The sequence below is a fragment of the Lissotriton helveticus genome, chromosome 5_1 (genome assembly GCF_964261635.1).
Source record: "Lissotriton helveticus chromosome 5_1, aLisHel1.1, whole genome shotgun sequence".
Classification (NCBI taxonomy): Eukaryota; Metazoa; Chordata; class Amphibia; order Caudata; family Salamandridae; genus Lissotriton; species Lissotriton helveticus.
Genome location: NC_136065.1, coordinates 72,619,321 through 72,643,742, shown reverse-complemented (window position 1 = coordinate 72,643,742; position 24,422 = coordinate 72,619,321). Strand labels below are relative to the sequence as shown.

The 24,422-nt window shown below is 46.3% G+C and overlaps 1 protein-coding gene across 2 annotated transcripts in view; it reads right to left on the bottom strand.

The window, feature by feature from the left end:
• Positions 1 to 22,970, bottom strand: part of LOC144752966 (uncharacterized) — a 29,636-nt gene extending 6,666 nt beyond the window's left edge. The window contains exon 1 of one of the 2 annotated variants that reach the window (XR_013594158.1): positions 22,863 to 22,970. Coding sequence is in view for 1 of the 2 variants with exons in the window: in XM_078640774.1 (XP_078496900.1) it covers positions 22,649 to 22,666 (18 nt within the window). In the remaining variant the exon portion in view is untranslated. Of the gene's footprint in view, positions 1 to 22,648; positions 22,839 to 22,862 lie in introns of those variants that run through there. The other variant, XM_078640774.1, reaches the window with a different exon arrangement.
• Between the last annotated feature and the right edge of the window lie 1,452 nt (positions 22,971 to 24,422).

The following is a 24,422-nucleotide window of genomic DNA, read 5'->3' as shown; positions in this document are numbered from 1 at the left end:
GTTGCTGAGCCCACTGTGGAATCCCAGGACCCCGGGTGAAGTCCGCTACAATGATGCCCATGGGAGGACACGTCGTGTGGTGGAGCATTCTTTTGGTCTCCTGAAGTAACGTTTCCGTTGCCTGGACAAGACCGGAGTTGCACTGATGTACTCGCCCAAGAAGGTGTGTCAGATTGTAGTTTCATGATGCATGCTCCATAACCTGGCCTCGCACAAGATCCCCCTGATCCTGGATGCTTATGAGCAGCCAAGACCTCGCCTGCAAACCAACCCATGTCCAGTGATGAGGATAGTGGAGAGGAGGAAGGTGTTGAACTGTGTCAACAGCTCATCAACCGCTACTTCACCTGAAGGTGGGTGACAATGTACAACAGAGCCATTGTCTGCTGCTGTTGTTGTTGGCAAGGTGTATGTGAGCTTTGTGACTCCAGCCTGTTGTTGACTCAGTGATGTCTGCCAATGTTTCTGGGACAAGGGAGTTTGACAAATCTCCAGGATGTTTATGTTGGTTCTGTAGCTCATTGCAATGTGTGCCTATTGGAGTACCTTGATGACAAATGTTGTGTGCTGGCTGTGATGCCAACACCTGACTAGTGAATAATGTTCTGTTGTCTTTCCTAAGGTCCCTTCAGTCTACTCGCCCACATACATTCCATACTCCAGGTACATTGTAATCATGGTGAACATGCACATCCTGGAATAAACGCGGAGCAGATACAATGACATGTGTATGTAAGGAGTGTTTATTTATTTATTTATTTATTTATAAAATTTCTAAAGCGCGCAAATACCTTACGGCGTCTCGGCGCTAATGTTAGCATATTTCAGATTGCGAGGGTTACAGAATGTTACTGGTTAAAGAGCCAGGTTTTAAGATGTTTTCGAAAGGAAAACAACGAGGTGTGTTCCTTAATCTGAGAGGGAACCTGGTTCCATAATTTGGATGCCGCCACTACAAAACGTCTATCCCCCCATGTCACCTTTTTTGTTGGGGGGATTTGGAGCTGTTGGGCCGTCGATGACCGCAGTGTTCTGCTGGGTTTGTAGATTTTAAAAGCGTTTTTAAAGAAGTCAGGCCCATTATTTTTCAGCGCCTTGTAAGTAATGCACATGGCTTTAAACTTTATCCTGCTTCTTATAGGCAGCCAGTGAAGCTCCCGAATTGTGGGAGAGATAGAGGTATATTTTGGAATCCCCATGAGGATCCTTGCAGCGGCATGTGACAGGGGGGTGAATATTTACAATAAGGTGATTGGTGAGGCAGTGAGTTGTCAATCATGAGACAATCAAGTAGTCTGTAACAACAAAGAAACTTGAAGGTCTACAAAGTAGAGAAAAAGAAGTGGCCACAAGGAAGAATCACACACCACTATCACGACTAACGGTGAAGGACCATCAGTTGTAAAGAAGTCCTATCAGCCCACCCATATGGTGGAACATCGTCATCTAGGACCTTATCAGCAGGTTCTTATATGGCCAAGCCCATAGTTTATTGCTTGGTACCAGTAGATCCTGATCTGAAAGAAGATGTGTCCTCACTGAGAGTGGTACTGATAGGGTGCAGTGCTCAAACAGGTAAGTGAGTGATTAAAATGACGGTCAGGGTAGAAAAATATGTTTATTAGTATCTCCCCGGACGTCAGATAAAAGAAGTGAGATGACAGTGTAAAAATATCACTGTACAGTAAGCATATATAATCTAGGCCAACATGTTTCTGCCGTTGTGGTATCAGTTTACCGGCATTCTTCAGGGCCAGGCTGGAATATCAGCTACTGCAACATCCACTATTATTAGTGTGAAAGTATAAAACAGAAATTATATAACATGGTTGAAGCAAGTAGAATTGTGTGGCTCGATGAACCACCCTACCGTATGCTCGTTAATAACCATGTAACGAGCAATCCTTTCCTGCAAACATCAAAAAAAAGGAAAAGGAAAAAGGAACAATTCAGGGCATGATATCTGTCACTATCCCAATAAGTAAGTTATAAAGAAAACTAGAAAAACTTGGTTGTTCAAATATAGCCCATAGGTCCCAAAGAAGCGATATGCTACACTCAGAGGGCCACATTCAACTAGGAATATTATTGTTAAATCATATACCCCATTCCTGTCATGTTTAAGTATAAGGGTTCGGAAAATTGGAAGTGGAAAATATATGACACACAACTCTAGAGTCTGAATGTAGACTGCAGAAAAAATTTCTATTGTCAAAATCAAGTGTCTACTCAAAGCCTCCCAAGCTAAACCATTTGGTCATGTAAACTAGCCTAAGTGGAGCTGCCAGAAGAAACTAGGGCGGCTCAAGAGTCTAAAGACAACACCCGGGTCTCTGGTGTCCTCGTGTCCTTACCTGTCCGTCGGTGCCTCCAGGAGTGTGCCTGAACCGAAGGGGAGGTGCCGACGGACGGGAGGAAACACGTATTTATGCGCCTGTTAATTGGCAATGGCGCTCGTAAATTATCCACACCTGCAGGTCAAAGGCGCGGCCGTGTAGTGTTCGATATAGCGCGCATGCCGCGAGGCCGTTGTCTTTGCCTCGCGCATGCGCAGTATACTGTATTCTGTAAGGCGGAGCAAGGGATTGGCCCTGGAACAGCCAATCCCAGTGCGGCGCAACCCAGTGCAATTCGGTGCATGCGCGCGGAGCAGACGCTACGTTAGGCCGAGAGCAATTGTCTCAGAATAGCGCAGGCTCCGATTAGTAGGAAAGCAGTGTGTACTACTGTCAAGGCTAAGTGTTTGACAAATATTATGGGAATGAGCCCGGTTTCGCTAGATGTTAATAAATATATATTCTAACACCAATGTAGGTGGAATAGAATTGTCATAGAGAAGGTTAACATACATAAATAAATATTTATGTTAAAGAGAGGACAACAGGGAGTACATTGGGCACCAGAGACCACTCCCTCACACACAGAAACTCGACCAGGTCAACAACAGACGAGCATGTCGAGGACAGGGACAGCGACTTAGTCGTTAACCTGAGCACTCGGACACTCACAGTAGATGAAAAATCTGTTCTGGACAAAGGGCTAGGTTTCGTTCCTACGAACATATGTGACCCCTTCACATTGAGACGTGAACTTGAGAACTTCTATAGGAAGATACGTCTCCATTTTTTCTTTAACACCAACCAAGAGGTAGTGAATACTGGTGAAGCAACAGACTGTAATACTGGTCTTAGACCCAAATCCACTTACACGCCTCTGAGCCATCAAGTTCCAGCACGGGTTATTGCTTTTGAACAAGCTGTAACCCATGACATCAAGAACCTTAGTCAATACAAGCACAGACCTTATCACAACGTCACGAGAGCTGAAAAAGCTGCTCTTATGGATCTGGCTAAGGATACATCCTTGACAGTTAAACCAGCTGACAAGGGTGGAGCAATTGTGCTCTTGGATACAGAGGTCTATCGAGCAGAGTGCTTGAGGCAGCTTAATGACACGAGAGCCTATCGCCGCCTCACTGAGGACCCTACCACTAGGATAGCACACAAGATCAAAAATCTTATTGAAGAAGCATCTAGTGAAGGCTGGATTACGCCTCTAGAAGCGAGATACTTGGTCACGACTCATCCTGTAACACCTTACTTTTACTGCCTACCCAAAATACATAAAGAAAAAAGGCCACCCCCAGGACGCCCCATTATTTCGGGAATAGGCTCACTTTTGGAGCCTCTATCCACGTTCGTGGATTTTTTCTTAAAACCGATCGTATCTGAAACTCCAACATATTTGAAGGATACTGGTGACGTCCTGAGACTACTGGCAGCAGTGGAATTCGACGTCACGACTGACCTTCTGGTCAGTTTTGACGTCGAGTCTCTATACACATGCATCCCACAGCAAGAGACACTGGAATGCATCAGGAGTCTCCTTGAATCAAGAGAACTGAATACCATCACCCCAGTAGGGTTCATCATGGAATGTGCTAGGCTGGCCATGATGGAAAACTTTTTCCAATATGAGGACGAACTTTTTTTGCAGGTCTCTGGAACCTCTATGGGGAGCGTTTTCGCCCCGAGCCTTGCGAATTTATACATGCATCAATTTGAGCAAGATCACGTCCTTCACCACAGCAACCCCTTTCTCCACCAGGTATTGCTGTGGAGAAGATATATTGATGACGTGATAGTCATCCGGAGAGGTTCTACCAATGATGCTGAGTCGTTCCATATTTGGCTCAACTCACAAAATCAATATCTAAATTTTACTATGGAATCAAGCAAAGAGAAACTTCCATTTTTAGATATTCTGATTTTTCCAGGAACAGGAGGCCTACAAAGTGAACTTTATCGTAAACCGATGTCACGCAATTCATTGTTGTCCTATGATAGTTTTCACCCTCAGGCACTCCGGGACAACCTACCGGTAGGCCAATTCTTAAGAATCAGAAGGAATTGTTCCTCCAAGACCCTATTCCAACAACATGCTAAAGACTTGACGACACAGCTTAAGGAACGACATTATCCGAACCATTTGGTCAGACGCGCTTGCAAAAGAGCGTCTAACAACAATCGGGAAGCGCTCATGGAACCCAAGAATAGACAAACAACAGCAGATCGTATGACCATGGTACATGCCTTTAACACCCTTTCCAATTATGTGAAGAAAATTGTCCTCAGACATTGGAAAATATTGAACACTGCTTCGGGAGATATTCCACGTCCCCTGTTTGCCTTTAAAAGAGGTCCTAGCATCAGGGATAATCTGGTCCACACCAGGCCAAAATACCATCGTAAAGAAGTCACCAATATCCTTTGGAACACAGAACCGGTACGAGGTCATTACCCCTGTGGAGGGTGCGTCGTCTGTCCACAGACATGCAAAGCCCTGACAATAGACATAGGGACTGACATACCTTGGCGATTAAATAACCACACCAATTGCAATTCAGACAAGTCGATCTATAGGATCACATGCCCGTGCAAGCTAATGTACATCGGACATACTACCAGGAAGATTAAGCTCCGTATAAGCGAGCACAAAAGCACCATCCGGTGCAATAAACAATCTACTCGCTTAACTAATCACTTTTTGGAGCTTAAACATAAAGCCGATGAAATTAAGTGGGTAGTGTTAGAACAACCGTTCATTCCCCCACACGTAACTGATGTATCACGTTTTCTATTCATCAGGGAACAGCGTTGGATTTTTAAACTTAGGACGGACGTCCAGGGGCTGAATGACAATATACCCTGGGTGTCTCTTTGAAAGATGTCAAATTTTAGTTACAGTACCTGGCACAATCCACATATTACCTACTTACTTTCTCTCAGTCGAAGATGAGTGGTATACCTCTAGACATGCACCTCTTCTTACTACCTGGTAAATTGGTTGCGTCACCTCTAGACGCAGACTGTAAGTTGTAAGAACAAGGTCTTGCATCCTATGAATACATACATCTTTTTAGGAGCATATGAAGAGTATAGAAACCGACATATGATAGGTCATCTTGTGGTTTCTTCTTTTTCTATAATCCTTTATACTTAATGTGCAGTTATCTAGTATGTACATTAAGCTAGGTTACTTCACAATGGCAACAAGTGAGCTGCAAGATTTAATTCTACCTTCCAATACATGAGCAGATCTTTAACATAAATATTTAATTATATATATTAACCTTCTCTATGACAATTCTATTCCACCTACATTGGTGTTAGAATATATATTTATTAACATCTAGCGAAACCGGGCTCATTCCCATAATATTTGTCAAACACTTAGCCTTGACAGTAGCACACACTGTTTTCCTACTAATCGGAGCCTGCGCTATTCTGAGACAATTGCTCTTGGCCTAACGTAGCATCTGCTCCGTGCGCATGCACCGAATTGCACTGGGTTGCGCTGCACTGGGATTGGCTGTTCCAGGGCCAATCCCTTGCTCTGCCTTACAGAATACAGTATACTGCGCATGCGCGAGGCAAAGACAACGGCCTCGCGGCATGCGCGCTATATCGAACACTACACGGCCGCGCCTTTGACCTGCAGGTGTGGATAATTTACGAGCGCCATTGCCAATTAACAGGCGCATAAATACGTGTTTCCTCCCGTCCGTCGGCACCTCCCCTTCGGTTCAGGCACACTCCTGGAGGCACCGACGGACAGGTAAGGACACGAGGACACCAGAGACCCGGGTGTTGTCTTTAGACTCTTGAGCCGCCCTAGTTTCTTCTGGCAGCTCCACTTAGGCTAGTTTACATGACCAAATGGTTTAGCTTGGGAGGCTTTGAGTAGACACTTGATTTTGGCAATAGAATTTTTTTCTGCAGTCTACATTCAGACTCTAGAGTTGTGTGTCATATATTTTCCACTTCCAATTTCCTGAACCCTTATACTTAAACATGACAGGAATGGGGTATATGATTTAACAATAATATTCCTAGTTGAATGTGGCCCTCTGAGTGTAGCATATCGCTTCTTTGGGACCTATGGGCTATATTTGAACAACCAAGTTTTTCTAGTTTTCTTTATAACTTACAATACATATTGGGATAGTGACAGATATCATGCCCTGAATTTGTCCTTCTCCATATGTTCAATAGAGCGGGCCTCTTTATCCGAGCCGTTGCCGGGTGAGGTGAGGCTTACTTCCCACACCAAGCTGGGTAAGTGTATGTTACATTTATCACTTCTTTGTACTTAGATTATCTAGATGTGACTTTATATTATGCACAGGTTTCCACTTGGCCGTTATATTATTAACTGGCCCACTGAGCAAATGAATGCCACAATTTTTGTTCACACATGTGTTTAAAAAGAGTTTTTTTTGTTGTCACAAAATTGTTCCTTTTTCCTTTTCCTTTTTCTTGATGTTTGCAGGAAAGGATTGCTCGTTACATGGTTATTAACGAGGATACGGTAGGGTGGTTCATCGAGCCACACAATTCTACTTGCTTCAACCATGTTATATAATTTCTGTTTTATACTTTCACACTAATAATAGTGGATGTTGCAGTAGCTGATATTCCAGCCTGGCCCTGAAGAATGCCGGTAAACTGATACCACAACGGCAGAAACATGTTGGCCTAGATTATATATGCTTACTGTACAGTGATATTTTTACACTGTCATCTCACTTCTTTTATCTGACGTCCGGGGAGATACTAATAAACATATTTTTCTACCCTGACCGTCATTTTAATCACTCACTTACCTGTTTGAGCACTGCACCCTATCAGTACCACTCTCAGTGAGGACACATCTTCTTTCAGATCAGGATCTACTGGTACCAAGCAATAAACTATGGGCTTGGCCATATAAGAACCTGCTGATAAGGTCCTAGATGATGATGTTCCGCCATATGGGTGGGCTGATAGGACTCCTTTACAACTGATGGTCCTTCACCGTTAGTCGTGATAGTGGTGTGTGATTCTTCCTTGTGGCCACTTCTTTTTCTCTACTTTGTAGACCTTCAAGTTTCTTTATTGTTACAGTACAGTTCATTGGGGGTATGAGCTTGACAGGTCGGTAAATATTGTCCCCCAGACCCTCCTTTAAAAAGTTGTATTCACAATCAAGTAGTCACCACATTGATGTGGTGTCCCAGTCCAACAGACGTATGCCATTCACAAGGCAGTGTGGGGAAGGACAGTCCAAAAATTCAATGCAGTAGTGAAAAGGGTTGCCATAATGGCTGGCTCCATGACTGGTGTTTGGCAGGTGCTTTGCCACAGGATCTTCCTTGGTTTTTCTATGGACGTCCCCTTGATAGTTTGCCAGGGGGGCCTCTTCTGTGGGGCCAGTGCGGTCTGAGGACTCCCCTCTCCCTGTGGCCACAGGGGAGGATGGTGAATTGTCATCCTACAGGCTACCAGAGGGAGGTGGAGGTGTTGGTTGTGGCACAAGCCTGTCCCTCAGGACCGCCACTAGCTGGCCCAAGAGGTCCACTATTTGCCCCATGCCGGTGTCCATGGACCTCAAAAGCAGAAGGAGCTTGGGGGCGTGGCCAAGAGGGCTCCGAGATGGCCGTGTAGTCACAGAGCTCCGAGTTCGGTGAGCCCATCATCAATCCTGTCTCTGTATCCTGTAGTCCGGAGTGCAGCCCCCGGGACCGGAAGTGTGGCGAGGCCTCGGCCACCACTCCAACGCGGTTGGCGACCCCTGCAGCGGTGTTGGTGCGGCCATCTGCATCCTGCCTGGTGTGGGCCTGCAGGCCGGGACCTGCAGTGGTGGCTCCGTCCTGGCGACAGTGACTTCCGGTTTGACCAGAATCTGGGACCACGGTCCAAGGTCCGAGTGTCCATCAGCGACTCCGCCGCTGGGCTGTGCGGCGCTGCGGTACCTCGCTGGATGGAAGCAGCTACAGTTGGAGTGACGGTAGAGAGTAGCACGGTGGCGGTAGTGGCTCGGTGAACACCGCGTGTAAGTTGAAGTGCCGGTGTCGTAATTTGGCAGCACCTGAGTTAGCGTTTAGCTCAGCTACACGACCTTTTTATTAACTTGACTTAAGTACGGGGGCCATTTTGTGTTTTGTGGCTTCCATTTTGTACGAACATGCGGCCTCGTGGTAGAGTGTCCTTTTGTCCTTCCTTCATGCCAATGAACCTTCCCTTTGCCCAGCAACAGGCTATTTTTAGCGATGGTCAGTTTCATACATGCGCACACACGATTTCCGGACTGAGAGAGTGGTCACTCTTTAGGAATGTTCCTCTAACTGACCAGTGGTATTAAGCTCCTCCCACATGCTGGCTGTGCGCCAAAAAGGTCCTTATATGTACCTAAAACTGTTCAAATGTGTACCGCCTATCTTTTTATTACCTTTAAACTGTATAAAAGAGGTCGCGCACCGATGTTCGGTGTGATACTTCTTGCATTACCGAAGGGTGCTGTAGGAGTGTACCACCACCCCATGGGGTCCTAATAAATTTGTCTCTTTGCATTTTCAGTTTCCGTGCCAATTTCCGTCTATGGTGTTAGAGTGTTTCTGCAGAGTATGTAGGCCTGACAGAACCCGATACCTCAATTGGCGACCACGAAGGGACTCATCGGCGACTCGGATGCCCGAAGGAGAGGTCACGACGAAGGATTGGAAACTCGCTATGGACGCGTACGCTGCCACTGAGTGACCCGAGTCTCGGCACCCACAATGTTTTTTCCCTTCCTTCTGATCTGACCTTCCAGGTGGCGCCGGTCTTCGACTGAGATCCTGATCGGTTGGTTTGTCGTGTAGTGCCCGTTTTGGCTGATTCGGCTACGGAACTTGGCAGTTGGAAATCTGGACACTTTTGAAGATATTTGGTAAGCTTATGTTTGGTAAGGTAGTCTACTGACACTTACTGTGGCTTTTTGAATTTGAATTTGAATTTGTATGAGTTAGCTAACGTTTGGACCTATGATTTGAATTATATGTGGAGTGCACCTCACATAGGCAGGCATGTACGGATATTTCTCTGATTTTGAATTTGTTTGAACGGCACATCGTGAGTAAGTACCTTTTAAGTGCCATTTGTTGTAATATCACGTTTCTGTGATATTTTTGAACATGCCTGTTTTCAGCACACTCCGAGGAATGTGCTGTTTTGGAAATGGTACCAGTTATTGATTAAATGAATCGCAGCCGGCTCCCCCAGAGGGGACTCCTAATCGTGAAATGTACATTAAATTTGGCATTCCTCCCATAATGTATAGCACGTTATGGCATAAATATACGAAATCTGATCGTGAATTGCAATGGCCACTACATGGGTCATTCGACTTGCGAAAAGTCCAGTATGTAGAACAATGTTTGTTCCAGCGCAGGTCTAGACATGACATGTTTGATTGTGTTCGTATGTGGGAGAAAGCGGTGCGTGAACGAATGAAGCGTGAAGAAGCCTTGGCGGACAAAGAGCAGCGCAAGGCTGCTCGGGATAAAGCTTTACAGCTACAGGAGAAGAAATTGCAGGAACAGAAAGAGAAAGAGAGTCGAGAACGTAATTTACAGGTTAATGGTCAGTTTCCTATTAGACGTTCTCTCTATCCTGTCCTTACTAATGAATTAGATGATTCTTCATTATTAGATCGCTGCCCACCTCCGTATGTTCAGCCTACGGCTCCGGATGAGGAATCGGACGAGGATAATCAGGATAAACAGCGTACCAGGTTACCGACCGAGCGTATGACGGAATTGCGTTCGATTGCTCGTAAACTTAACAGTAATACTATAACTGTTCCAGAGGTTAATCATTTTATGAGTCAGTGGTCTGACAAGGAACGATTGTATTTTTTAGATAATTTTGCAGATGAAGTTGTTGAGCGGATTAGAAAACACTCTCCTGAGTTGGAACCTAAAGATATATCAGTTGGTCGTGAGAATTTTCGTAAAAGTATTTTTGCTCTTTCAGATGCGGACGAATTCTTCCGGCGGTTGATTCAGTTACGAGATGAGGCGACACGATTGCGAGCGGCGAAAAAGGCATCGGAGCAATCAGCGTCCGGATCGACGGGAACTTCTCGAGTGTGCCCTATCTATGGATCAGATAAGAGTGTTGCGATTAATGTTATGCCTATGCGGGAAGCCGCGCCTTTGTATGTCCCTCCTAAAGGGGACGGTACGGATGATGATAAGATGTCTAAAGATTCAAGGGGCTATTTTGTGTACAATTAGGTTTATACGCCATGGAATAGAGCAGATGTTATGGCACTTAAGAATGCTCTGCCTGATCCCCGTAAAAATCCAGCAGCTTTCTATGAAGGAGTGGAGGGCGCTATTTCTTCATGTATTATGACATTAGTTGATATTGATCTTTTCTTTGGGTTGATATTGCCTCCTGATATGTGGAGAGCGATTCGTAAGTTTGACGATCGTACGATATTAGGTGCAGATTGGGAGGAGATAGCGAGAGCTGACCTAGATAGTTAACCTGCATGTAAGCCGTGCCAGTTAATTTTAGACTTACCGACGGCTATCTTGACTAAATTAAAAACGCTTGTACCCCCTAAAAAGATAGATTGGACAGTATTGGCATCTTGTAAGCAGAAGATAGATGAATCATTTTCCGACTTCTTTTCGCGATTCGAGGAAGCATTCCATGATTACAGTGGGCAATCATTAACAGAGGACACGGGCAGGCATTTGTTTGTAGACAAGTATGTGGCTAATCTCCTACCGGAGATTGCAAAATGATTAAAGGCTAGTGAAAGTTCATGGACTACTGCAACGCCCGCTTCTTTATTAACAATGGCTCAGTATTATGAACGACAGGAATTAGAGGCAAAAGAGAGTAATGATAAGAAGGTGAAAGACTTAAAGACGAAGGTAATGTTGGCACAAGTTCATGTTACGCAATCGAGAGGAAATGATAGGGGCAGACGAGGATCGTACGTTACGTCTCCCCCGCGTTCCGACATTTCTGAGGACCAGTGTGCATACTGTAAACAGTTTGGACATTGGGTTGCAGATTGTCCGGAACTTCGTGAACAGCGTAGTCAGAGGGGTCGAGGAAGTGGAAGGTCACGGAATAGTTATTCAGGACCGAGAGGTGGAGCGAATGACCGTGGTAGGTTTGAAGAGAGGGGACATGGTCAGGTTGAGCATAATACTTTTGATCGACGGAACCAATATCAGGTAGCTGAAGGAGAACATATTGAGTCACAGGATAATAGACATGCCTAGGATTGCGTAGGATGGGGTGTGTAATCGGTTGAGGTACCAGTCGATCAGAGGGGTCCATATATATCAGCACATGTTTTGGGTTCTACTGATCAGTTTCTGGTTGACACAGGAGCTACTCGTAGCGCTCTGTCCAAACACTTGGTTCAAAGGGCTCCCCTGTCTGGCGAAATAATTACAGCAATAGGGTTCGATGGAACACCTTCTCTAAGCCCACTGTCTCAACCTCTTACCTTTCATGTTGACAAATTCACTGCCCCATGTCCTTTTCTATTATCCCCAAATACACCAGATAATATTATGGGACTTGATATGCTAAAGCATTTTCGTGCAACAATATGCTGTGCCCCCGAAGGGGTGCGGGTTATTTTGAATGAAAACTACCCAGAAATTGAGAGATTGTGCCTCATGCAAGAGTCCGATGCATTAGCTTCCCTTCCAAGCACGTTATGGGCCATTTCTGATACTGATGTGGGTAAAATGATCATTCCACCTGTGCACATTACTGTGAAGGAGGGAGCGATATTACCTCGTGTTCCCCAGTACAAGATCTCTAGAGAAGGCGAACTGGCTTTGTGAATGATTTGATAACGGCAGGGGTGGTGGAGGAAGTTCCCTACAATGTTTGCAACAGTCCAATTTTGCCGATTCTAAAGAAAGATACAGACTCCAAGGTTTATCGTTTCATTATTGATTTGAGAGAAATTAATAAGATAGTTGTACCCCAGTACCCAGTAGTGTCAGATATCACCACGTTACTTACTCTGGTTCCACCCACAGCTACTACATTTACAGTGATCGATTTGAAAAACGCTTTCTTTTTGATTCCTATCCATCCAGATAGCCGATATTTGTTCGGTTTCACATTAAATAAAAAATCCTATAGATTTTGTCGAGTTCCTCAAGGTTACACAGAAAGTCCTAGCATTTACAGCCAGGCTTTGAAACGACAGCTTGATTCTTTTGATTTGCAGTCTGGGGTGGCGCTTATACAATATGTTGATGATATCTTGCTTGCAGCAGATACACAGGAACAATGCGAGGAGAGTACGCTCTCCCTGCTTTCTTTTCTTGCTGACCATAATCACAAGGTTTCACTGAAAAAGCTGCAATACTGTAGACCAAAGGTGACATATATTGGTCATCTTTTGTCTAAGGAGGGACGTGCATTAACATCAGACCGAATTCAAGCAATCTTAGATACACCAGTCCCTTGCACACAGAAGGATGTTCGTGCTTTCATAGGTTTGACGTCCTTTTGCAGGCAATGGATACTAGGATTTTCATACATTGTAAAACCTTTGTTAGCATTACTGTCCAAAACTGCACCAACCTCCCTTGAATGGACGGATGAATGCCAGAATGCTTTTGACCAATTGAGACAAGCTCTTTGCTCAGCACCAGTGTTAGGTACACCAGATTATACAAAGCTCTTTACACTGTACGTGCATGAGAAGGATGGATGTGCATTGTCAGTCTTAGTACAGTTACACGGAGACAAACAGAGACCCTGTGCATATTTTTCAGCGGTACTCGACCCTGTGGCTCGAGGACTGCCTGGATGCCTTTGAGCAGTTGCAGCAACAGCAGTGGCTATACGGCAGAGTGAGGGAATAGTTTTATCGCACAAATTGTTGGTGTTAGTTCCCCATGCAGTAGATGCGCTATTGAACCAAACAAAAACGCAGCATCTAACCAGTGCCCGTTTAACAGGATACGAGTTAACGCTGCTGGCGCCACACATTACATTGAAGAGGTGCGCCACTCTGAACCCCGCCACTTTATTGCCATATCCTGTTACTGAGACCCAGGAAGAAGAACAACATGATTGTGTTTTTCTGACAGATGAAAAAACAAAGGGTCGCGTCGATTTACAGGATACGCCACTTCCAGATGTAGACGGGGAACTGTGGGTTGATGGATCATGTGTGAGATTGCCAGATGGTACAGCTTCCGCGGCCTATGCGATCACGACACTTAAGACGGTGGTAGAAACAGCACGGATACCGCAGAAATCGGCTCAAGCAGCTGAATTAATAGCCTTAACGAAAGCATGTGAGCTAAGTGCTGGATTATGTGTCAATATCTATACCGATAGTCGTTATGCCTTTGGAGTAGCGCACGATTTTGGCCTACTCTGGAGGGAACGAGGGTTTATGACTTCACATGGAACACACATTATGTACGGAGAGTTGGTATGTGATCTCCTGAATGCACTATTATGCCCGAGGAAGGTGGCGATAATAAAATGTAGTGCACATAAAAAGGTGACAGACAAAATAGGGCAAGGAAACGCTTTTGCAGACCGCATAGCGAGAGAAACTGCCCTGTTGCAAAATGACTCCCCTATGTATGTGGTGAGATCACAAGCCGAGCGATGACATGATGCTAGAGAGGAAGTTTTAGACATACAGAAATCAACGTCTGAAGCGGAGCTTGCAGCATGGGCAATAGAGGGAGTGTTGGATGATGAGGGTTGCTGGAGAAGCAAAGACATGAAGAGATGGAAATTACCTGCTGCTTACTTGCAAGCAGTGGTTCAGATGGCACATGGGCTGGCACATATTGGAGCTCTTGCAATTACTAAATTGCTTACGCGAGTTTGGGAGCATCCTGAGATTACCAGCACAGCTAGGAGAATAGTACAGACCTGTCTGATATGCTTACAGTACAATCCTGCTAAAGGGACCTTTACTCCTAAAGGAGGGTTTGTTCCACCTACTGCACCATTCGAAGTACTGCAAATGGATTACATCCAGCTGGAGCGCTGTAATAACCTCAAGTATGTCCTAGTGGTGGTGTGTGCTTTCAGTAAATGGGTTGAAGCCTACCCCACGAAGGATAATACAGCACTAACAACAGCTAAGGTGTTACTGAAAGAGTACTTCCCACGTTATGGTGTTTGTAAATTTTTGTGGAATGATAATGGTCCTCATTTCGTTGGGAAAATAGTGGAGCATGTCCTGAAAGGATTGGGAATACGACAAAAGTTCCACGCTGTATTTCACCCGCAGTCAGCAGGTCTAGTAGAAAGGTATAATGGGACTCTGAAGCTGAAGCTAGCAAAGATAGTGGCATCCACGTCTTTGAAATGGCCGGACGCTTTGCCATTGGCATTATTGTCTATTAGATCAGTGCCACACTCTCGAACTGGCCTCACACCCTATGAGGTGGTGTTTGGAAGGCCGATGAATATTTGGGGAGTTCCAAAGCCTCGTTTGATACATGATGTGCCTTGTATAATGATGAACGATTATTTGGCACGATTAACAAATGATTTATCTTCTATTCATCAACAGGTTCGAGAAGCGCTCCCCGACAAATCCATTGGAGAGGCTCACAATCTTCATCCTGGCGATTTCGTGATGATCAAGGTGTTTGAGAGATCCAGCAGCTTGGAGCCGAGGTGGCGTGGCCCTGAGCAAGTGTTGCTGGCAACGCGGACGGCTGTGCGAGTCACGAATAAGAAACGGTGGATACATTCAACGCACTGCCGATGTGTCTCTCCAGATCTGGTGAATACTACTGTACTGTCCGACTACAGAGACATCTTGGACGCGGAGAAGAGTCCAGCTGTTACGCCTCACGAGTCGGAGGGAGCCTTCCCGGACCACACTGTTTCTGGTGGAGTGAAGTACAATCTGCGGCCAAGGAAATCATTTTTTTTTGTATTTTTCATGACTGGTTGGTTACCGTGCTGAGGCTTGTGAAACGAAGGCCGGGAATATCAAGGGGGGGGGGATCAGTTCTGACCAGTGTAGTGACACCCGTCTTGAATCTCGGAGAAAAACTCAACGGCAGCTTCGGTTCTCAGCACCATATTTTAATTTTTTTTTAGTTTGCTTTCTTGAGACTTCTGTTCACTGTACCATGGCACCTATGACACTGAGAAATAGAAGACTTTTGGGTGCGGTTCTTTTTGTTGCGACAATACTGGTGATAGCAGTAATAGCTTGGACTACAGAAAGACTATTTCCTGCACGGGACTATTTACTGCCTACCACTCCAATTCCATCTGAACATTTTCATTTTACTTTGCCCTATCACGAAGAAAGACATAGGCAGACCTATTTGAATAATAGTTTCATTCAGATATTGCATCACACGCACAATATGACCAACACGTCCAACTGTTGGGTATGTGGGATGTTACCCGGGCATCAGAAGAAGGGAGGAACCCCACTTATTCCTCTTCCTTTCTCTCATAATGGGTCATGCAATGCTTGGTATACTCTTCTCTTTACTTTGAGACGGCCAACAAAAGGTGGACTACTTTTCCGACTGAACAAAGTCTGCTATAATGATCGAGATGGCTATCCACAAGCAGAAGGAACTAAGTTCGAGTGGGAAGAATATCGACCGGACAATGTATCTGCACCTCGCTTCTTTACTAATCAGAGACTTACAAATATGTCCAGTTTACATGTTATTACCGTCATTGACACGAAAGCAGATCTCTGTATTAGGAATAAGGGAACAATTCCGGCGGGGAGAAGTGAATGCAATATTACTCTTGCTTTTGATACTCCCAACGGTATTTCATTTGTGGCCTCACGAAACACTTATTTTATCTGTGGTAATAAAGGCTATCATCGTATTCCTCTTGGATGGTTAGGCACATGTTACATATCCTTTCTATTACCCCCTGTGTTTATTGCCCCACCTATGTATCATAATGATTTTGTATTATATCATGATTTTATTTTGAATAGAGTTAAGAGGACATTGGACATTGATGGGGTTGATCAAACCGACACCTCCCTACAACAATATGTGGATTTTAATTTAGGGTTATTTTCTTTTGTGGGCGCTGCTCTAAATAGCAGGAAAATTAGGCGGTTAACACGTGTTGTGGAGGCAGTTGCTAATGAAACTGTTTCTGCTTTAGGGAATATAACTGAAGAGCTCCAGATTACTAGAATTGTTACGCTTCAGTCCCGAATGGTTCTGGATGTTGTATTAGCTGATCGTGGGGGTGCATGTCGTATCATCGGAAGTAGTTGTTGCGTCTATGTCCCTGACAATTCGCCTTCTGTGTATGATGCTATTTCTAAAATGCACAAAATTGCCTCTGAAATTCACACTGATAATGGTACCTGGACTTTTTCAGGTTGGTTTTGGACTCTGCTCAGTACATGGGGTTGGAAACTGTTAACGGTTCTATGTGTGATTATTGGGATATTTTTCTTTTGTTGCCTATGTATTCAATGTGGTCCTACTTTATGTACTGTATGTATTACGGCCTGTATCCCATCCAAACGAGCTATTGCTAAAAATGTACAAATGAGTAATATTGAAGTGAGGCGGATCATGATGATAGATGTCGAGGATGAACATCCAGATTATTTCCATTATGAGGTAGCTTTAGCTAAACGCTAAAAGGGCCGTCTGTCGTAATTTGGCAGCACCTGAGTTAGCGTTTAGCTCAGCTACACGACCTTTTTATTAACTTGACTTAAGTACGGGGGCCATTTTGTGTTTTGTGGCTTCCATTTTGTACGAACATGCGGCCTCGTGGTAGAGTGTCCTTTTGTCCTTCCTTCATGCCAATGAACCTTCCCTTTGCCCAGCAACAGGCTATTTTTAGCGATGGTCAGTTTCATACATGCGCACACACGATTTCCGGACTGAGAGAGTGGTTACTCTTTAGGAATGTTCCTCTAACTGACCAGTGGTATTAAGCTCCTCCCACATGCTGGCCGTGCGCCAAAAATGTCCTTATATGTACCTAAAACTGTTCAAATGTGTACCGCCTATCTTTTTATTACCTTTAAACTGTATAAAAGAGGTCGCGCAGATGTTCGGTGTGATACTTCTTGCATTACCGAAGGGTGCTGTAGGAGTGTACCACCACCCCATGGGGTCCTAATAAATTTGTCTCTTTGCATTTTCAGTTTCCGTGCCAATTTCCGTCTATGGTGTTAGAGTGTTTCTGCAGAGTATGTAGGCCTGACAGAACCCGATACCTCACCGGTCCTAGGGTGGAAAGTGGATCTCCCCCCCCCTGCTCCCGATCAACACAAGTTTCGGGGTGGTGTCTCTCCCTGGCCCCCTAAGTTTCAATATTTGCGGCTGAGAAGCATAGGTGGGTGCGGCCCCCCTTCCCCCTGCCTCTCCTTTCTCCTACTCGGCAGCTTTGAGTCATGGAGGCTGTTGCTGTGGAGGTGATGGAGCTGTGGGGCTAGACTGCTCATCGTGGTTGCCGCTTGATTTACTGGTGACCTGTTGGAGGTGGCCCCCGCCCCCCCGGTGGATAGCTGGTCGCGCCTGCTGAATAGACAGCGCAGGCTGAGCTATGCTGCGGAGGACATTGCTGTTGAGCGCTATTGGTTGAAGGTAATACAGCTGACCCCGGAGTCGCCGCTAGAAAATTGTTGCTGTGTAGCTGGATGTTCCCCCCCTGCTCCTTTCCGTGTTGGGCCTTCTGAACGCTATGCTGATGTGAGGGGCCCCCTAGTGTAATGTGGGGATTGGTGCAGGTGGAGGATACAGTCGAGCGGCGGCCCTACTGCTGAGGATGGCGCTTCCATCTTCTGGAATTATTGTAGCCTTGAGGGGGGAGAGGTGGTGGACTTGACTTGTGAAACACTATTCCCTCCGGTACTCATCAGCTTGGTGGAGGGATTCCGCCCCCCCCCCCCTCGTCTGCTCATCCGTTCCCCTTTTGTGGTTTGCGTCCCTGTGGAGCATCTTGGAGCTCATATTGTTCTTGGACTGGGCTGTTTGTCACTGCTGCTGTGTACCTACCCCTGATAGCTTTTTACTCATCTTGGCATGGAACGGGTGAAGGGTACTGGCACCAGGGGGATGAAACCTAATTAATCAAATAAGCTTGACAGGTACATGATCACTAAAGACATGTTAAAAGGGCGGCTGTCGGAAGACTCGGGGAAGAGCGCGCTGGCTGGAGAAGAATCTGAGCTCTCCCTTAAAGAAAGATGTAATGGAAGCTATATCGGGGGTAAAGACCTTGCTAGAACATAAGATGGATTCAATGGCCATAGATATCAACCTAATCCATGCGGATATGGGGAACCTAAATGAAAAGGTAAAGCAGGTTAAACTTACCACTTCTAGTCTTGTGGAAGACGTCTCCCAGTTGCAAAAAGGAAGTCGGAGAGCTGCGGGATTCGCGTGTTGCCTTTGACCTCAAGTTGGACTATGAAGGCCTTCTTTGTCGTAACAATCTTCTCATCCTGGGTGTGCCTGAAAAGACGGAGGGACAGGCCCCAGACCTGTTTGTCGAGGATCTTATACTTAAGCACCTGCAGCCGAAGGGCCTCAGCAAGTTTTTTGTTGTTGTACGGGCGCACAGGGTCCCGGGTCCTGTCTGTTTATGTCCCCCCTGGTATGCAGTCCACTTCATTTGCTGATTTGGAAAAGCTACTGCTCGAGCTGCCGGTTGGGCTGTTGTTCGTAGGGGGTGACTTCAACGCAGTGATGTCTGGTGCGATGGATAGATATCCTCCACGTGATATAGGACGCGCCTCATGATGGCTACCGGACTTTATTGATGCAATGGGTTTAGTGGACGGGTGGAGATTGCTCCATCCTGACCAGAAGCAATACACATTTCACTCTGGTGCCCACGGCAGCCTCTCCCGTCTGGATTACTGTTTGGTTTCGGCGGCTCAGGCATCTTTTCTCCTTGAAGCTGTTCATCTCACCAGAGGTATCTCTGATCATTCCCCGCTCTGGTTTCGGTTTCGTACTGCATCGGAAACGGCAGGTAGGGTAGCCACCATTAACCTCTGGTATCTTCGTAACCCTAAGCTTCGCAGAGACCTTATTAAAGCTTTGGATGATTACTTTGCGGATAATGAAGGGTCGGTGTCATCTTCCATATCTCTTTGGGAAGCCTTCAAAACGCTTATCAGGGGTCAGGCTCTGTCATTGATAGCTGGGACTAAAAAGGAAAAGAATAGAGAGGTTGTTGAAGTAGAGACTGAGGTTGGTCGTTTGGAAGGTGAACTGGAACAGGAGGTAACACAGGCTAAATTGCATCTTTTGAGCCTTAAACAATATGATTATAAATCACTGGTCACTGATAGTGCCAGGGCTCTGGGCAGGGAGCAACACGGCAGGCTTTACGACCTTGGGGATAAGGCAGGGAAACTAATTGCTTGGTTGTACAAAAAGGATTTGGCTAATCGTGTCATCCCGGAACTTGTTACAAAGGAGGGAGGTACGCAAACAGTCTATACCTCGGTTTCAGATCGGCCGGAAGAGGATTCCCAATTGTTGCTTCGGGACCTACAGCTCCCTTGCCTGTCCTGTGAGGACCGCAATTTTATGGATAGTGCCTTCACAACTGATGAAATAGCCCAAGCTATTCGCTCCTTGAACTCAGGGTAGGCGCTGGGACCAAACGGGCTCCCAATTGAACTTTATAAGCTCAGACCGACAAGTTGGCTCCCTATCTCACAGGTATGTTTGTTGAGGCCCTGAAGAGAGGAATATTGCCCATGGATCAGAGAGTTGCGTCAGTGGTAGTTATCCATAAGGAGGGTAAGCCCAAAACTGCTTGTGCCTCTTATAGGCCTATTTACTTATTAAATGCGGAGCCCAAATTTCTAGCCAAGCTTCTCTCCAACGGGCTGATGAAAGTGGTCAGCGGACTGATCCACCCAGACCAATCGGGCTTTATTCCCCATAGGAACACTGCTCTGAATTTACGTAGGTTGCATGACGTGATAGCCAGGGCCCACACCCTGCAGGGACCGGCCGTTATCGCTTCCCTTGATGCAACCATGGCTTTTGATACAGTCGAATGGTCCAATCTGTGGGCGGTCCTCACTAAATTTGGATTTGGCTCTGAATTTATAGGCTGGGTGTGCCTGTTGTAACCTGAGCCACTTGCCCAAATAGTCGTTAATAATCGGGTCTCGGCGTCCTTTCGCCTTTGTTGTGGCACTCGGCAGGGCTGCCCTCTCTCTCCCCTTCTTTTCTCGCTGGCCCTGGAACCTTTGGCGGCCTGGCTGCGCTGAGAGGCATCTATCCGGGGCATTCGGTGGTCCACTGATTGGGAGGACCGAGTTTCCCTGTACGCGGATGATATCCTGCTTTATTTAACCTCTCCTGTAAATCTCTAATTGTCATGTGCAACGTCCTGGCCTCGTTTGGTAAGAATTCCGGGCTCTGCATCAATTGGGGCAAGTCTCTGCTGTTTGTCCTTAAGGAAGAGCCCCCGAGCCCCCCAAAAAATTGTCCCATTCTGATTAGTATGGACGGGTTTAAGTATCTGGGGATTTTCATCTCTCTTGACCCAGCAGTCAGGTACGCCAAGAATCTCCTTCCACCTTTGCAGAGACTTAGGAGTCACATCGCTAATTGGAGGAGACTTCCGCTCTCTTTGGTGGGGCGAGCGGTTCTTTTAAATATGATGGCTCTGCCCCGTTTCCTTTATGCCCTTCAGAATTCCCTGGATGTGGTACCGGCTAGCTATTTCCGTGATGTGGAGGGGTTGCAGCATAGCCTTTTATGGGAGGGCAGGCCCGTATCGCCTTAACAAAACTGACGCTCCCCTGGTATGATGGAGGCATTGCCCTCCCAGACATTAAACGGTACTATTGGGCTGCCCAGCTGGCTGCGATCAATCATGGTACATATGACCCCGTTGCTGATCCCGGCTATGCCATGGATAGATGGCTCCTCCCTGGAGGCAGATATAGTAGGGCGTTATACTCCAAGTCAACGAAGTTAGATTTGACGGGACCGACCAAGCACGCGGTTCGGATCTGGCATGATGCCACGAGTTCTCTGGGATGGAGGGACAAATTGACACTAGCTACCCCACTTTTTGACTCGGAGTGGCTAGGTACGCTTTGGAAGACGAGAGGGTTTGATAAGTGGGACTTGATAGGAATCTCTACCATTAATGACATCTGGAGCAATGGGAGGATTAAGTCATTTGAGGACATGCAGAGGGAATTCGAGCTGAAGAGATCTGAATATTTTAGCTATGCGCAAATTCGGCATTCACTACAAGCGGCCCTGCCTGTTGATGCCGACCTTCTGGAGGCCTCTCCCCTCGAGGATAGAATGTTAGACGGTCACCTCCCCGAAAAAACGATCTCCCTGATCTATAAGAAATTAATTAATCACAGGGTGGACTTACTTATAGAGTTGAGGGATAAGTGGGTACGAGACGGAATAGAACTTGATGACGAGGACTGGCAATCTGCTGTGTCTTCTCCTAAAGTGGTGGCCATTCCTGCACAGTTGTGGCTTGTTCAATTAGAAATTTGGCATAGGGTCTATGTTACGGGGCCCCGCCTCGTACGGATGGGTCTGTCTGATACTGGACTGTGCAGACGGAAATGTGGTCTCGTGGGGACGTTCCTCCATGTTATCTGGGAGTGTCAATATATCGCTGAGTACTGGTGTGAGATCCATAACATTATTCATGAGGTTCTGGGGGTCTCCTTACTACCAGAGGCGAGGAGATACCTTCTTAACATATGGGAGCCTACCGACCTTAACTCCGCACAGACAAAGTGGGTCACATTGAGTCTCATGATAGCGAAAAGGAACATTGCCCAGCAATGGGGTACAGAACAGCCCCCCACCCTTGAGACCTGGAAGAGTAACTTAGATTGGAGCATGTTCCGGGAAAAAACTGTTTTTGTGGCAAGGGGCCGTCCTCGGAGGTGGGCGTCGATATGGGGACCCTGGAATAAATATAGAGGAGAGATCTGTGTACCACCTAGTAATACCGTTTTTGATGTACCCCCATCCCCGTGACATTCCTAATGTGCATGTATTCCTATATCCTCTACCCCCGTGGGTGATGGGTTGAGCGTGACATTTTTCTTCTGTACTGTGTATTTTTGACAGATGCTATGTTTTAGTCAAAAGAATTGTTAAAAAAAAAGCAGAAGGAGCTCACGTGAATCTTCCTCGCCCTGGCCCATTCGTCCCTGGGCCCATTCATAGGCCCCAAGGACTCTGTTGATGTTGTCCAAGGCTTCAGTCCGAGTGTCTGATTGCCTGTGACTGACCCTTACCCTCCCCACCTGCCCTGCTGCTATGGACCTGATGCCTCACCACTGTTGACACCAGCATCCTCTCCCTGCCATCCTCAGTTGTTGGTGTGTGGTGGTCATCCTCTGTGACAGGGAGAGTGTTGCAGGCAGCACTGGTGGTGGTGGTGGTGGAGGACGCATAGGCTATTACAGCAGGGGTCTGCGTACATGTTGATGTTGCTGCAGATGTGGTGGGGGGACAATGGAGTACTGGGACCTGTTGCACCCTGTCATACCAGATGGGCCGCTGCGAGCTCCGCGTCCGAGAGTTCCAGGGAGTCCTCATCCGAGAGTCCATGTTCCGGGGGGGGACTGGCTGTACAGGTTGCTGTTGTTGGCCACCTGTGGGACAGAGGGAAATTGTCACTGAAGTGCACCCCTCAAGCTTGGTGTTAGATGTATCTTATTCACAGGATATATACCACACAGTTTACTAGTTATCACATTGTTGGTCTGCACACTAGTGTGCATCCTGACATGATGTGGAGGCACATGAATTACTTGTCCACGGTGTGACATGTCAGTACATACCATGCAGCACATGCATATTTTGTGAATACAAGGACATGTTGTCATCTGACGACTAGAGCCACAACGACTTTATAAGTGGCATTTCTATTGCTTACTCGGCCTGGCAGACATTTCATCTGAGAATGAACTAGCCATAGTTATCTCATGCATACCTTTGTCATGTCATGTGCAAATCTCAATTTGTACTACAGACCTTGCTTGCTTTGTTTTTCATATAGTCATTGATGTTCTGCCCACATGGCACTTACACATGGCATTCAGTGCTGTGCATGATTGTGCATATACTTTCTTCTAAATGTGAATTAGCGATTCACACTATGGATGCTGTGACAGTTAAATTTGCTTAGCTGTCTGCACACTGTAAGTGGCAATTGTATCTATGTGAATTTGTGTGGGATGAGAGGGCTGGTGTTGGCATATGCCACCATGTTTTTTTAGAGGAATGACTGGGTGAATTCACTGTCGACTCACCTGTTCTGTTGTCAAATTTAGGTTAAAATTGTGATATATCTCAGTGTGTGTGGTGGAAGGCTCCATCGTGCTCAGGGGTGGTACAAGAGAGCAGGAGGTGGCTACCTACCTGTTAGTTTGAAGTGTACAATGCAATGGCTGCCATGTGCATCTGGTAGGGGAATGCTCCATCCTGCTGAGGGGTGGGACAGGGGGCATGGTAGGAGTAGTAGTGCAGGCCTCCCACCCCCAAACAGCCCTCCATGACAAGATGGCTACCTACCTGTTAGATGAAGGTGAACACTGCAATGGTTGACACATGCTTCTTGGTGGGTGAGAGTGCTCCATCCTGTTGAGGTGGGAAAGGGGGCATCGTGAGAGTAGTAGTATAGGCCTCCCACCCACAAACAGCATAACCTGAGAAGATGGCTACCTACCTGTTAGATGAAGGTGAACACTGCAATGGCTGACAAATGCTTCTGGGTGGGAGGGAGTGCTCCATCCTGGTCAGGGGTGGGACAAGGGGCATGGTAGGAGAAGTAGTGCAGGCTGCCTGTACACATGCAACCATGGGAATATTGCAGGCTACCTTTCAGGTGATTTAGATGGAGTGGATGTTACATCTGTGAGACCTGTGTTGGATATTGTGGTGCATATGGATGTACTTGGGCCTAGGAGGTGTAGCTTTGTAGGTATGCAAGACAGTACATGGCAGTGCAATGATTTACATTTGGTTGTTCTTACCAGCCTGCACTCCCCTGGCTATTCCTGTGAGACTCTCTGGATGCAGTATGGCAAGCACCTTCTCCCATGTG